Raw genomic sequence first — 15,607 nt, 5'->3', positions numbered from 1 at the left:
ACGTGAGGGCTCTGTATGGGGGCTCCGGGCAGGCCTCAGACAGAAAGTGAGGTGTGAGCCTTCTGTTCTAGAAGGAACAGAAGCGTGCTCTGACACAGAAGCAGAAAACAGGCATTTCCAGCAAGGAGAACTGCGCCGGCAGAGAGGCGTGAAAAGGCCTGGCAGAGCCGGAGACAAGCAGACAGCTTGAGAGTGGAGGCTGCAGACGGATGGTGACCTGCAGACAGATTTTGGTGGGGCCACCGCGTGGTTTATACATTTGAGCCACATTTAGAAATGGAGCTATTTTATGAAAAAGTCCAGATTTCCTGCTTCTCTTGGAAAAAAAAAAAAAAACGGAAAATCTGGCCACTGTGCTGGATATCCAGGAGAAGGAGCAGGAGGGGAGGCGTGGCGCCCCCTTCTGAAGAGGTCTGGGCCCTCCAGCTCTTCACAAGGGCTGCCTCCCACCCCAGATTCCCTGACTCGGGCGTTTGCATTCACGCTTCCACCAAACAGTCCCACTCATTCTGATTACCAGCTTCACTCCTGGAAGCATCTGAATTTCTTGCCTCTGGCTAAGCATTCTTGGAAATTAAAGAGCAAGCAGGGGAAAGATTGGCAGAGTGTCTGTGGGGAGCCATCATCAGCCCCTGGGCCGAAGGGACAGGGAGAGGGGAGGAAGTGGTGTACATGAAGTGTGGTGAGGGCCCAGCCTTGGGGTGTGAATCCTGTGCAGCAGGGAGGGAGTGGGGGTGAAACACCTCAGCTCTCCCCTGGGGCCACGCAGTGGCCATACCAGAAGTCACAGGGTGAGAGGGCCCTGGGCAGGCTGTCCACAGAGGTACGGGGTGGACCGTGGATCTGAGAGGGCAAGTCACCAGCACACCTAGGCACTTAGGGATAGAGAGAGCCAGGAAAGGCCCTCTCCTGAGAGTCATTTGGGCTGTGGTCCCTCTATGGGGACCCTCCTAAGGATGGTAAAGCCACAGGCTTGAATGCCAGCAGGTGGGAGGGAAGGGGTTGCGCAGGGCCTGAGATGCCCCCTCCATTACCAGGAAGGCCTGGGAGGCCACAAGACCCATAGCAGGACAAGGGCAGGACAGAGGCTCAAGTCCGGGCTCACAGACTATTCCAGAAGGGGGCTGTGGGATGGCTTGGAATGCTGGTAGCTCATGGACCCTTGGACAGGAGGCAGTGGTTAGAGTGCTGGAGGTGGGCTGGACCCCAGAGGCTTTCAGCACATGGTCGAGTCCACCAGGCGACCCCCTGTGCCCTGGAGGTCACCCAGCTGCTGCTCGATGGCTTTGGTGGTAGGGAGTCCCCTAGCCCAGGGGGTGGCTCTGGCTATGGAAAAGATCCTCTATTGAGCAGAAATCCACATTTTTGCCTCTGGCTCTACTCCTTGAGGCCACACTGCACAACATTCTCTGTCCAAGGACAGTTTCCTCACTCCTCTGGGTCCTTTGCCACTTCTAAAGGTCGCAAACCAGGAGCATGACCCTCTGCTTGTGGCCCCATTTGCCACTGGCTCTCTGGAAATATTTCTCATGACACATCCCTCTCCCCACGCCTTCTTCTACCTTGAACTGAAGGTCAGCAGAGGATCAGAGAGTGGAGCCTCTCCTGAACCGGACAATATATTAGGGGCATTTCGGATAGCACTAAGTTTTTTTTCTTCCAAAAATCAGGCTGAGCAAGTGGGAATTTGTAAACTTTATCTCAATAGCTCCCTCAGCTAGAGAGGCAGGAGCTAGACAGACGGGCACGGGGGGCTCAGCAACACCCCAGGGGAGCACAGCCAGCAAGCAGCGGGCCTGCAACCAACCCGGGTCTTCGCCCCCGGGCCTCCTTCCACCACAGGGGTCCAGAACCCTTGCACTCTGGCTCACTCTGCTGCGGGATCTCCTTAGGGACCAAAGGCAGGTGGGAGAGTCATGCCGCTTCTGTTCTGACGGGCCAGGGTTTAAATGACCCTGGCTCCTCCTGGCACAGCTCTTAGGGGAGGTCACATTCCAGACCTGAGGATTCCCGTCTGGAACATGCAGGGCAGCCCAGTTCCAGGTAGTGGAGCTGCTCCTTCGACCCGCTCTCAGTTGCACTCCCTGACGGCGCGGGAGGGGCTCCCCGGCAGGACCGGGGCTTGCCCCAGGGGGCTTCATGGCACAGGGCAGCCCCTGGCCCTATAGTAGTTGAGCGGCGGCGCGCCAGGGCCTGAAGCTTCCACTGGACTAAATGTCCCTGGGGGGGGGGGTTTTTTTTTTTTTTTTTGCTTTTTCTCTCTCCTGTTTCCCTTTCAGCATAAGTGTCACCATGTTTTTTATTTCCAGTTGCAAAACTTGGTTCCTGAAAAGCCGTCGCCCACTTGTGCGTGACCTCAAGGGCTAGTCACCTGGTACTCCTTACAGGCTCCTGTTCTCAGAGTTTTCTCACTTCTCTGCCCTAGATGATCCCACCTGAAAGGAAGTCCAGGATGCCCTGCTTCCCTAGGGGCTACCACCTGCTGGATCATGGGACGCGGAAGCATGGACGGGGTGGGGGGATGGCCTGGGTGGGGACCAGGCACTCACAGCCCCGGACACGAGACCTCTCCTGTGCCGTCTTCTCCCTGGGCTGTGGTGTGTTTAGAAGGCAGTAGGGATTGGATTAGAATCTCCAGGAGAGATTTTAAACAGATGCCCCAGCGCCACCCCGACAGATTCTACAGTTTGATTGATCTGGGGTGGGAGACACTAGCTTCATGGAAAAAGCATTGCTAGCCCCAGGCTGTGTGCCCATGAATACGTCACTGTCTATTTTTGAAGGCAAAAGGCTGGGACAGAAACCTCAGGGCCTGCCGAAGCAGCAAGTGCAGAGAGCAAATGTGGAAGAGGGGGTTTCAGAAGATGGAGGAGGGAATGCTGGTGCTGGAATTCCTGGGGGCTGCTGGGCAAAGAGCTCGGAGTTGGCAGGAGGCAAGGTGAGGTCACAGACACCCCAAAATGGGGCGAGGCAGGAGGCAGGGACACAGGGACCAGGCAGAACGGGGGTCTGAAGTTTGGACCAACAGCATCCAAAAAGACTAGCCCTGTCAGTCCAGATTATGGATTCAAGCTGGCAACTGCAAGTAGCCTGGATAAATGAGGGAAGATTGACTCAAAGTTCATCGGCGCTTTTTCCTGGGGAGAGTGCTGCCTGCAACACCCCGGACAGTCCAGGGCAGCTGGCTAGAACCAGGGGCGGCCACCCGATACCGGCTCTGGCAGAGGGGGGGCCCGGCAGGAAGGCTTGGAAATCAGGGAGAAGGAGCGGGACAAGAAGAACATCCCATGGGTTAGAAACAAGGCCTGGAGAGGTCCCTGGAGATGGAATAGGGTCAAGGGGAGGGAGTGAACACGGAGTATGGGCAGCAGGTCTCTCCCTCCTTCTCCCAAGAGGTGGATGAAGGCTCTGTTGAGGGACAGCTACCAGGCCAGCACACTTGGGATAGGAGTTGCCCAGGTTTTCATCTTCCTGCAGGTCAGGGAGATCCTAAGCCCTCTGGGGCCTGGACAACAGGGTCTCCGGGCTCGCCCTTGCTCCCGAAGCTGAGCATCCCCTGGGACCAAGATCTCACGCCGCTCCGCCACTGTTTTGCTCCCTGCTGCATGAGCTCCTCCTAGGTCACCTGCATGAGGTCCGCACATGGGTTAGAAGAGCAGGGGGTTTAATCATGGGGATTCAAGTGCAGTGAGGCTTGTAAGAACTGGGCTGATAGTTGTAGAAAGTTCCTTACAGTGAGAAACTGGGCAGTGGGGAACAGGGTGGGTGACTGAGGGTGGTGGGGGTCAGGGGTGGACGGGCCTGTTTTTTCCTTCAACTAGGCTAAGCAGAGAAATTCCAAATAAATGCAGGCCTTAAGTCATGACCGTACGTTCTGATGGCCATTAACTCTGAACACCCAAGGGGTAAACTGCGTTGTTTCATTTCCTCCGCAAAGCCTCTATAAAGCTTTTCCTAAAAACTGTGGCCCCACACTAACTTGCCCTTCGCTGAGTCCTAGAGGACAGTGGTTTTCAAACTTGAGCATGTATTAGAAGCACCTAGAAGGTGGAGGGGGGCGTGGGACACCTCTGGAATTTAACAGGTCTGGGGGAGGAATGCAAATTGTTAAATTTGCATTCCTGAGAAGGTCCCAGGTGATGCTGATGCTGCTGGTCTGGGGAGCACAGCTGGAGAACCACGGCTATTCACACGTGCTCTCTACCTTAACAATTTAGGCTTTCTTTGCAAGTTGTCTGCAATTGGTCCAGAATTAGTTTTTGCATGTTAGTCTCTCAGCCAGATCTCAGTTCCTTCGGGGGCAGGGATTGTGTGTTTTATATTTTCCTCTGCATCATTTAGCATATTGTCAGATACATAGCGGATGAAAGACTAATACATTGGGAACTTCAGAGGATTCGTTTTCTTCAAGCAGAACAGGGATCAACTCTGGTTAATTTTAGGATTCCCACATTTTGCAAAAGAGCATCTAATTTTTCCTCATCATTCACATGTGTGGAGAAAATTCTTAATTTGTTTTTCAGCAACACGCCAATCTCATGAAAGAAAAGCTCCAGTCTTGATTTAGGGAAAAAAAAAAAAAAAAAAAGAGTTCATTCCTTCATCCTTCCAAACAAGGTACAATACAACTGGACAACAATGCACATGACTGAAAAACACAACTGCACTTTATATTGCTCACTACTCTTTAAATAAGTATAATTCAGATATTAAGGAAAAGAACTGCTAATCACATTAACACATTACAGAAATCAAAATTAACTTATCACACAAAATAAATTAAAACATTAAATATTAACCTTTTCAGTGCAACATATACAGAAGTCAGCATAACAAGTTCTAAAAAACAAAAAAAAGCATCAGGTTTGTTATAATAAAGATAATGAAAAGTTGAATACTTCAGTAAGTTACTACCCTAGGAAGAGGGGCTGCTTTTCGGGACTGTGGGTATGTTCACCACGAGGTCTTTCAGAGAGCCTGGTAAAATCAGCGGCTGGAGAGGACCGGTCTTATGTTCCAACATGGATAACAAACATATGTGTTCGTCTTGTTTCTGTGATGTGCCCTTTGGGGCCGGGCTTTTGAATCCTCCCCCTTCCTTGGCCAAGCAGGTTGGGAGACACCGAAGCCCAGACCCTACTGGGCGCACAGGGTCTCCTGAGTAGCACTGGAACCTTGTCGATCCACTTCTGCCAAAATTGCCCGGAGAAGCGACCTGTGGCCCAGGCACAGCGAGACAACCCGGCCCTGCAAGATCTGGCTGAAGATGCACCTTCTCCACCTGCAGAGCATAGTTTGCCAGGAAGCTCTAGAACCACACCTCCTCCTGCCTCACCAATGCCCTGGTGGCCGAGTGTCAATCCCACCTCCTCCTTTCTTAGGAAGACAGACTCTGGGACACTGCCCACCTCCTCTGCTGGAACACAATGGCCAAGCTCATATCTTGCTTGATTTCGTGTGTCAGAAGCATCTTCCAGATCAGGGTTGACGGCTATCTTTCCATCTAGAAGAAAAGGTTTCTGGCCAGTATGCTTAGAGATGTCACAGCCTGTAGAACAGTGGGAGATCTAGGCTCCATCAAGTATCTGCAAGCACCCCCCCTTTTTTTAATGGGGGCTTTTCATTTCTCCTGAGCTAGACATTGGAAGCAGCTCTGCTCCCCGCTCCCAGGCGTGCGGCTGCTGACCAGGAAAAGCCTCAGGAACGAATCCCCAGTCATAATCCTTGGCTTTCTAGAGGCCAAGGAAACACAGGGAACCTGTAAAGATGGGTTCGAAGATGCATTTTTAACCTCAAAAGGGGGCATTTTTACAGCTAACTCAAGATGTACCAACACCATGAAATGGCCCAGGAATCCAATGCTTGCTGGCCATCTGATTTTTAAAGAGAAACCACAAAGAAGCAAGGCTCTCCTATCCTGGGCATGGATGAAGGTCCGTCCAGGCCTGCCGTCACCTAGCCTCTGCTTCCAACTCTTTTCGGACCTGCGGGTTTACGGAGAACTGCCTCAGGAGCACTCACACGAGGCCCACACCTGTTCACTGCACGGTTCACGGAATGATCGCACAGCACGACGGAAGGGGCGCGGGCGCCTGTAGCGTGAGGACCAGAGCATTCACAGACACTAAAGGTGAAGTCCTGCAGGGGCGCGAGAAGGTTCTCATCCTCCTCACATCTCTGCAAAGACGCCTGGAGACCGAACATGGCTCCTACCCTCCATCAGGTGAAGAAAGCCCCACAAAACATTTCACATCGGTTCCTATTCTCTGAAGGCAACCAGACCTCAAATAGTCTCCAAAAGACTGAGGAAAGATTGTCCTCAAGTAAAAATGTCCTGAAGTTAAAAACACACTACCCACTGCCATTGGTCTCTCTCGCCAGGCTCTCAGACTTTCAGGAGGGTCCGATGAGAGAGAGGAGTGAAAATGGGGCTCTGCAAACCCAGGTCAGTGGGACCGGTCTCTGAGCAAGATGCTACCGGGGAGCCTCCGCCCGCATCCCTGCTGCTGTAGGATGGACGCAAGAAATGCAAGCTTAAGCCTGGGAGCTGCAGTGATTGCACCGCTGGCAGGGCCAGCAGGCGAGCAGACCCCATTTCTGTCCTCACTGCTTCATTCCATCATTCCATCAAAGTGCCAAAGCTAAGACACGGGTCACACACTTGCCTCAGAATTGTAAGAACTAAGGAGACAATTCATCGAAATGGACATTCTGGGAAGAAGAATTAGGGGAGGACAAAAATAACCTGATAGAAATTTTAAGCCAACTTGACATATTTTAAAGGTCCCTTTCGTGATGGGTGGAGATTAATAGGTAGAAATCTTTCATTTTTCAAATATTAGTGAATAAAGAGTTCCCTCACATAATTTATTATTTTGCCAAGTGTGAGAGGCACGTATTATTTCACTGTTATTCTGTTTACAATTTTTAATGAAAATTCCTAGGGATGAGCTCTCTGCTGTTCAGCTGGAGGGAACCAGTGTTTTCCACAGGCAAGCCCGATGGGTCAGAACATACCTGGATGCCCATGAAAACAATTTCTCCTTCTTTCAGGGAAAAGCAAGACCCACCCTGATGGAGGTGATTTGTTAGAGTTTGTTAATAAAACCAGCATCCTGAATGGAAAAGGGAAGAAAAAAAAAATCACCGGGATATTTCTTCTAATGCTAGAAAATAAATAGGAAAGTTCAATTTCTCCTTTTAAAAATAAAGCCACAAATCAACCAAGCAACAACATGGAAAGTAAATGACCAGCCCCCCTTCCATGGATGTGGCCCCAAACACCTGTGGCTTTCTGCTTGTGCTCTATTTCTAAGCATCCGCGCTCGGAGGGAGCGCTAGGAGGTTAACCCATTCAATCGTGCAGCACTTAGTCCTGTGTTTGTCCCGTGAGGATGCACGCACAGGCACCCTCTACCTCTCTCTCCAACAAAGCTACCAATCTCTGCTGGACTGCCTAACTTTTCTACTGGACTGTATCTGGGGCATTTCCTTGCTTTGTGTCTAAAATGGCAAGGCCCCTGAGCCCCAGTCTTCGCTCTCATCAGCAACTCCTCCTCCGGTTCCATCCCGGCAGCCCCGGGGGGCTCTTCCCAAGCCTTAGCCGTCCCAAAGAGGCCAGATGGTTGTCATCAGTCAGCCAGCTTTTCAGCCAGCATTACATACATCATTCGTGTAGAAGTCTGAAAAGGTTTTATGCATTTTACATTGACTTAAGAGATTAAAAATGAAACCATCATCCATCTCATAAATAATTATCTCCGAGGCTGCCGACGGCTTGGGAAGGTCCTCGGCGTCGTGTGCCTGTGGGAGACATCAGGCTGGTTGAGGGGCTCGTGGACAGAGGACATACGCAGCTCCTCTCACACTTGGCATCTTCATGTAACCAACAGTTACCCTGTGTCCATCTTCTTCTCCAATAAACGGATGAGAAAAAACTCAACGACGGCAATCTCCAGGGTTGGGCAGGATGGATACCGCTGTGGGGAGATGGGCCCATGAAAAAGAAACACAGCCCAGTCTCCGTGACTGGCAGAAGACACCACCACACACCCCTGGGCTCCGAGGCCGGCAGACGCACACACCTGAGCTAGGTCAACAGGAAGTCCACCCCTTTGCAATTCTTTTTTGATCAGTCTTTAAACCGTGGTCCACTGATTTCTTCTCTAGGTCACACCAAATAACCCCAAGCAGACAGAGTTCTTGACAGAGTTGTGAAGGAAGGCCCACAAAAGACAAAAAAGGCTGCACAGGTGATCGCTGGCAGAGCAGGAAGGTCTGTCGGCTCATCCTGAAGAAGTCCTTCCTTCCTCAGGCTGCCAGAGTCTACCTGGCCAAACTCCCTCCGGGCTCTTCAGACCACTGGAAGGAAGGAGAAACAAGTTAAGTGCTGCAGGCCAGCCCCCAGTCGTGCTAGGAAAACAACTTGGAGATGCATCAGCCAAGGTCACCAGGTTCTCTTGGGCAGTCAGGCCCAAGTCCAAAATTCCTCTGGTTTCAACCTCAGGGCCAGCAGCTTCTGAAACTGTGCTTCTGGTGCCAAAGGCAAGGCTGATGGAATGTGAAGTGAGTCACGGCAGCAGAGAGTGGGGATGCTCCGTGTTGTGAGGAGAGTCAGCCCAGCCTGCGGCCAGTTCCCCTGGAAGGGATGGCTTGGTGGGCAGCTCGTGGGCTGGTCCAGGACTCTGGTGGCAGAATGGCTTCCCCTCAGGCCAGCTAAGAATGGACCCATTTGTTTCTCAATGGGTGGGGCTCTGAGGCGTCCCCTGTGGCTCACGGGAGGTGGCAAGGACCTAGCTCCCGGCAGCTCTAGAGTCCAGCGCGGCCTAGACATCTTCCTGTCCTGGTCCCTCCCATGGCTCCTCTGGAGGCGGACAGGAGCAGGCTTCAGCCTCAGGGGCCATCTTGGGAGGCTCAAAGCTAATGTCTTTCCAAATGTGGGCAGAGAAGTAACATTAATAAGAAACTTCCTCTACCTTAAATGACTCTCCTGAGGTGCACACAAATGGCACAAAATCTACTATAAATTTTCTTTTAAAGATTTAAACTATTTTCCTATTGGTTCCAAGCAACAATATAAAAACTTCATTAGCTCAGTGGATGGTCCTCTGAGGCAGTGGAAGAGAGAGGTGAGTGGGACCTTCAGAGGCTCTGGTTCTCATCCTAGTTTCCCCGTGGACTGATGGTTGGACCCAAGTGGACCTTTGGCAGACTCAGTTTACCCGCATCACTCACAAATCCTCCTCCTCCTAAGGCCATTGTAAGGATTAATGGATTAGCATCCTCAAGAGTTGTGGGCCTCCTAACTGACGAGGACTGCTCCTGCACAATTACTATGGCTCCTGGGCCTTCAGCGCCTTGTGGGGCTGATCGCCAAGAGGTTTAATGGACACGTTGGAGTTCCAGCTTCCCGCCGCCCTTCCTCCTACCCTTCTTCATGCAACCGTGAGCTTCTGGAATGCCAACCATTAACTAGAGGAGGTCCCCCTTGGGGGATGAGCTTGTGGTGTCTCCTGTCCCACTACTTCCTGAAAAGGAACTTCGAATTTATGATGGGCTCTACTGGTCACAAGAGCAGTTCAGAAAAACTTGTTGATGTGTGGCTTTCTAGGGCTTGTCTGGATAAAGGAGCCATTTGCCTCCGTGAGCCCCAAGCTGGTCATGCTCAGGTGAGGACTCCTGAGATGCGGGTTTGGTCCCACTTCTGGATGCCCAGTATTCTTCATGGATGTCAGTGAAAATATCCACAAAACAGTGGTAGGCTTAAAGATCACAGGATCCGAGAGCTAGAGTCCTGTGAGACCTGTGGGCCAAATCCCTCCTTTCACCGATAGGAAAGGGCAGGGGACTTTCTCAAGGGAAAGAGAATGAAAATCGGTTGTGCGTCTACGGTTTGTGATATGCTCTACTCGGTCCTTTATATCAGTACTCATTCAACTTGCCATCTTTTAAATAAGAAAACGGAGGCTCAGAGAGGCCAACCAACTTGTCAAAGGTCACGCAGACCAGTAAAGATAAAAGCGCTTCCTTCTGAGTAAAACATACCTTAGGATAAACTAAACCTGACTTGGGAGGGTAAACACCCTCTTCCTGCTTCACCCTCTAAGAACGTCTGCCCTGCCCTGGAGAAGGCGGTGGTTTCCCCACCCAACTGTGTCTCCCAAGGGAAAGGGGTCCCTCCTCGCCGCGGCCCCTTACCTGTTTCTGAGTGGCAGCACGCGGTCCTTCCCTTCAGCAGGGCACTGGGCTTCTCATGCCGGCAGACCAGAGCCTGGCACCACTCACAGTGTTTTCGGACCTGGCAGCAGCTGTGGACAGAGAACACGGGCTGGGCAGGAGCCTGGGGCAGGGGTGCCCGGCTGGGGCAGCAGCCGCTGAAGAGCCTGGCGCAGCTCTGGGCTCTAGGGCAGCCTTCCTGTGGAGGCCTCTGGAGGGCTGGCCACACACAGCAGGGGGCTGAGCACCTTGTAGGGCGGTGGCTTTTGGGGCAGATGCTGGCCAGCAACAAAAGCACCTGCTGGCCCCTCAGGGACCGGCTCTGTGAGCACAGCTCTGCTCCCGGCTTTCGGGGCAACCTGGCCGCCTCCCCAGCTGCTTTCTCCACAACACAGCAGGTGGGGGGCTCAGAACGGCTGTCAGGGTCGGCACAAAGCAGCCACTGCCGGCTGGTAGGGCTGTGAGGGCTTGGGGAGGGCAAGCATCCCTCAGGTCTTGCCAGCAGCGAAGCAAGGAACGTGGATGGGCTGAACGGACCGTGGGAAGAATGAGAGAACGAGTCACGAATTGCCACGGCTTTGAATCTTTCCGTGGACTACCATTCTCCAGCTCTGGCAAACCCAACCTCTTGGGGAACCCGTGTCACACAGAGCCCTGGAGCACCAGGGTTAGGAGTGCTCCTGCCTCCCTCTGTGGGCGGGAATGAACAGCGGGGGGAGTTCGCATGAAAAAAGAACCAGGGAACCCAAAAGAAGGGCAGAGAAGAAAGCACTAAGGAAGACACTGATTACGTAGATACTTAGAGCTGTCTCCCATGGGATACCATGGAGGACTTTGTTTCTACTCAGTCTAACCCTGACATGTGCCTAATCCATGCATCCACACAAGGGGGCTGGGCAGGGTGTCCCGGTAGACACAGGCCCAGACACAAATGAGAAAACAAGCCTGTTGCTGTGCTGCCCCCTTGGTGCCTGGTGGCATCTCATGATCCCTACCCTAGCCCCTCTCTTGGCACTGTCCTGGGAAGGCTACCAGGGCCCCCGAATCTTTGGGCAGCAGAGCTGAGAAGGAGCCTGAGAACTTCCTGCGTAACATACTTCTGTCATGGGTGGCCAGAGCGGTCTGATTCCAGATCTATCATCAGAGATTACTCTTTTGTAGTCGGCTAGCAGTGGGCTTATTCCAGTCGCTTCCTAGCAAGGAGCATTCCAGCGCAGTGAGACCAAGGCCTCCAGGACCCTCTGGTATGGGATAAGCTGGTCCCAACCAACTCTGCAACTCAGGACGGCCCCATGCGCAGGCAACCAGCAGCCTGGTTAGGGTAAGGGCTTAGTCTCTGGCTCAGGGATTCTGGACTTGGTCTCTAGCAAGGATGGGCTGGGAAAAGACAGAAGGGAGGTGGGACCAGCTGCCTTCCTGGGAAAGAGAGAGGCCGTCCAGGCATCCTAGACTGTCTCTGTCTCCAGAGAATCTGGCAAAATTTGCTTTTAAATCCCTCTGGAGAAGCTCAGAGGGGCATGCAGTTCTTGTTCCTGAGGCTCTGGGACCCTCCTGGCCACAGAAAGAGAGGACTACGGACATGATGTGTGAGCACACACAGCTAGACAGCCATGAGAACTGCCCTCATGTGCGGCAGAGCCTGGGCTATTTTCCAGCCCGAACCAGGACTGCTTGTCCACTCTGTCTTTTCCAAAACAGGTGGGAGAGGGACACATACTGCTTGAAGAGGAAGGAAAGGCCGGCTCAGTTCCACCTCCTCCCGCACCATGTAATGCTGGCGTGGGCCACAAGGACTGAAACTAGGGCCGCCGTGAGCAGGGCGGGGCTCTACGGGGCATCCATTTGCTGCCAGAACCAGAGGCGTGGATGTTGCCCCAACAGCAACAAACCAATAAACAAAACAGGACAGACTCATAATTACCTGTCCAAACTCCACACAACCTCAGAGGGCTACAGTCTGGCTTCCTTAACACATAGCTGCCTCCTCCGGCCTTTGCCGGGATGGCCCATCCACTACCATCTCTATCATGAGTTAATCTACACTGAGCCGACTGGGAGCCTTTAGCTCTTCTGTGAATTCCTTATGCATAGCCAATTAGGTATAAATTCTCAGAGGTCTTGCTCTGTGAATTAGATGTCTCTAGATATTTCCAGGGACTACGTCTGGCCAGATGCTGTGAACACAGCACTAGGGAGTCTCCCTCTGTGGAGCAGTCCAGATACGGGCAAGCAAATAAGTCCAAGAAAAGAGTCTCTGTTGGTCTAGGGCTCAGGAAGGCTTTCTGGAACATGCAAGATGAGTTTTGGAAGATGCAGGAGGGGGAGAGAAGTGGAGAAAGGGAAAGGGCTGCCATCAGCCTGTCCAAATGGTAACCGAGACGTCTGATGTGGCTTTGGGATTTGCAAAGTGCCTTCGGCAGAAAGGAAGCACCTCTGCCACTTGCCAAAGGAAGCTGGGAGCCATTTCTAGCTCTCTGGAATGCCTGCACGTCCCCATCATAACTCTGAAGGCTCCAACCCCAGCGGCGGAGAGAGCGCACGCACCTTTGCTTCTCCACTGGCTTCCAGCAAGCAGTGCACAGACCCACTGCTGGGGACCCTCCCAGGATGCGTGCCCTTGACACAGCGTGGCCGTTACCGAAGGTCCTCTCGGCTTCGCTGACACCAATCAGACACCACAGCAATAAGCCACGCCGAGGGGGCCCTGTCATCTGGGCATGCTGCAGATGGCCCAGTGAGTGGGACCTGACATTAGGGGTGGTGGCAAATACTTACTGTATCAGCACACACGCGATGATGAGGACAGCCAGGGCCACGATGGAGACCACCACCAGGGCGGTGATGGCCTGCTTCTTCTGGCTGGCGGCCACCACGGCCAGGAGGTCGGCATGCTCACAGCGTGCGCCCACGTACCCAGAATGGCAGCTGCGGAAGAGAGGAAGGTCAGCATGCTCTTCTGGCAGAGCTCTCATTCCCCCAACCCCCCACTCCCCCCGGAGAAGGCTGGGCCAGAGGGAAAAGCCCCTAGGAAAAGCCCCAAGGGGCCCCTCCAGCCCTCGCGACTGGAGGTAAAGGTGTCTGCAAACTAGCTCCTACTTCCCCGCCCGGGCACCTCTTGCTTGGAGAATGTGGGACCACTGATCAGCCTGCTCATGTGAGGAAGCACTTCACTGTTATTGCTACTATGTCAGATGCTGGGGATAAAGAAGGCAGCAAGTGTGTTTAGGACAGCAAGTTCATTTTGGCAGTTCATAAAAACCCAGGTTATTTTTAAACTAAGTGCATATATTCAGAATTTGATGATAAGAGAAAGAAAACACACTAAACCATACCCGGGCTGTGGTTTGCTTTATTGTTTTCATCAAATTTAATTAGCCCTGTGAGCATTTACTGGGGCAGGGGGGCAGCACACAGGGTTTGTACTGAAGTTGGGGCCAGGGCCACCATCTGGTAAATGCAGGACCTGGGAAGCCATCAACCTGCTTCTCATGTCCAACAACACCTGGCCTCGTTCCACTGGAGGATCAGCAAGAGCATGAAAGAGGTCATGCCCTTGAACATGCCCTGTGGCCTGTAAGGGTCACTACCTATACCAATATGATATTAATGGTTATTACTAATATCCAAAGGCTCTTTCACTTTAGTGACAGTCTCCTCCTATATGCGGAAGGCTGATGCTGCTCAGCAAACCGCCCCCCCCGCCCTGCCCCGATCCTGGGGCCACCCAAGTGGTTCTTGTAGGATGTTCCTCAGGACTGGTTCCAGCCATAAGGAAGGGATGGTTATTTTCTGCTGCAGGCATTTTCCCCCCTCCAAGCATATGAGTCTGCTCAACAGAAGATACTTTGCTTATGCACAGGTCCCGATGACTTTGTCCAGATGACTTTGTTATTGTAAAGAAAATGTTTGATCACCACTATCTTCTCAGGTGGGGAAGCTTCCTTCCCACAGGGACTTCCACAAGAGCAGCCCTGCACCAAATATCACACACTGGATTTAAAGTTTTTGTTTTTTCCCCAAAACATGGCAATGATAGCTAAACTTTTTTTTTAGGAGTCTTTTGACGAAATAGCCAGTCTGTCACCTTCACGTTTAGATTAAAAGGCCTTTGCAGAACAAGGAGCAAGAAAAGGGGATTAAGGGTCCTGGTTGCCTGCTATTTGTGGTTCCCTTAAACCTGTGCTTCTGGGCTTTCAGACCCCAGATGCCAGAGGGAGACTTGGGGCCACAGGATAAACACGGTGTATTTTTCTGGAGCATAGGTTTTGCTCAATGTTAACAAAAATTTAATCATTTTAATGTTCAAGGAACAGGTACAGTATGGTTTAAGATTTATGCCAAACAGGAGATGTTGCAAAAATTGCTGCTTAAGGCTTCACCCTGGGATAGCAGAGCATACGAGCTTGTCTTTAGCACTGCGTAATGGAGGCCTTTCACTGGGGCTCTTTATCCCAGAGCCCACTTGTTATATACGTTACTTAAAGGTATTTTTCAATTTGCACTCAGGCCCTTGCTTTTCTGTTATGGGTTACTGTACACTTGACATATGTTCTGCCTTTTAATTCTTGCACAGAAAAGTCAAGTCATTTGCCTGTGCCATCCTGCTAGGGAAGAGAGAGAAATGCACACTCAGGTCTGCTCAGCCCAGAGTCTGGGTTCTTGCATAGCCCAGTGTCCGTGCTGCTTCCTCCTTAGACAGCGCAGTGAGGGTCTGTGTGTCCATTTGTGAAGGGTCCAGGCTGCAAAAGGGTAAGCGTTCCCATTTCTGAAACGTTCCTACTCGGACCTGCAGGCCCTGGGAGAGAAAGGTTCTAACGCCTCCCTAACCACTTGGTTCTGCGAACCTTATGGATTAACCCATTAACACTGGGGACTCCCAAGAAATCCCATTTAAAAAAAGAGTGGCATCCAAGTGCTAATTATAACACATACCCTTTATTGCCAAATTCCTATAGGAATCAATCTCTTTTGTTCCCAACAATCACAAATGCATGTGAGGTCAGGGCTGCTATTACCTTCTTTATAGATGAAGAAATGGGGGCCAGGGGGCTTCTGGGTTTAAAAACTAACCATCTCAACCAGGAAGGCTACCTTTCTACGGTAATGCAGACTGGTGCGGAAGACACTCTGGGGTAGTGATTTCATGGCAAGCTCACAAAACTCACTGCAGGAAGAAAGATGGATTGCTCACTGCCCCGTAAAGAGGTGACCTTGCTGTGGGTGTGCCAAGTTGCCAAAGTTCCCCCTAAACAGTGCCATCTGAACTCACTAAGAAAGCTAACCCTCGGGGCGCCTGGGTGGCTCAGTCGTTAAGCGTCTGCCTTCGGCTCAGGTCATGATCCCAGGGTCCTGGGATTGAGCCCCGCATCGGGCTCCCTGCTCCGCGGGAAGC

General features: G+C 52.1%; 1 protein-coding gene across 1 annotated transcript in view; it reads right to left on the bottom strand.

Moving 5' to 3' along the window:
* Nucleotides 1-4,579: 4,579 nt before the first annotated feature.
* Nucleotides 4,580-15,607, bottom strand: part of TGFA (transforming growth factor alpha) — a 104,881-nt gene continuing 93,853 nt past the window's right edge. Inside the window, exons 4-6 of the mRNA XM_021699091.1 lie at nt 12,991-13,140; nt 10,198-10,307; nt 4,580-8,361 (exon numbers count right to left, since the gene is read on the bottom strand). Coding sequence (XP_021554766.1) covers nt 8,354-8,361; nt 10,198-10,307; nt 12,991-13,140 — 268 coding nt within the window. The 3' untranslated portion in view covers nt 4,580-8,353. The remainder of the gene's footprint in view (nt 8,362-10,197; nt 10,308-12,990; nt 13,141-15,607) is intronic.

Source organism: Neomonachus schauinslandi, chromosome 10 (genome assembly GCF_002201575.2).
Source record: "Neomonachus schauinslandi chromosome 10, ASM220157v2, whole genome shotgun sequence".
Taxonomy (NCBI): domain Eukaryota; kingdom Metazoa; phylum Chordata; class Mammalia; order Carnivora; family Phocidae; genus Neomonachus; species Neomonachus schauinslandi.
Note: the sequence above shows the minus strand (reverse complement) of the source record. Positions and strands in the feature narration are given on the sequence as shown.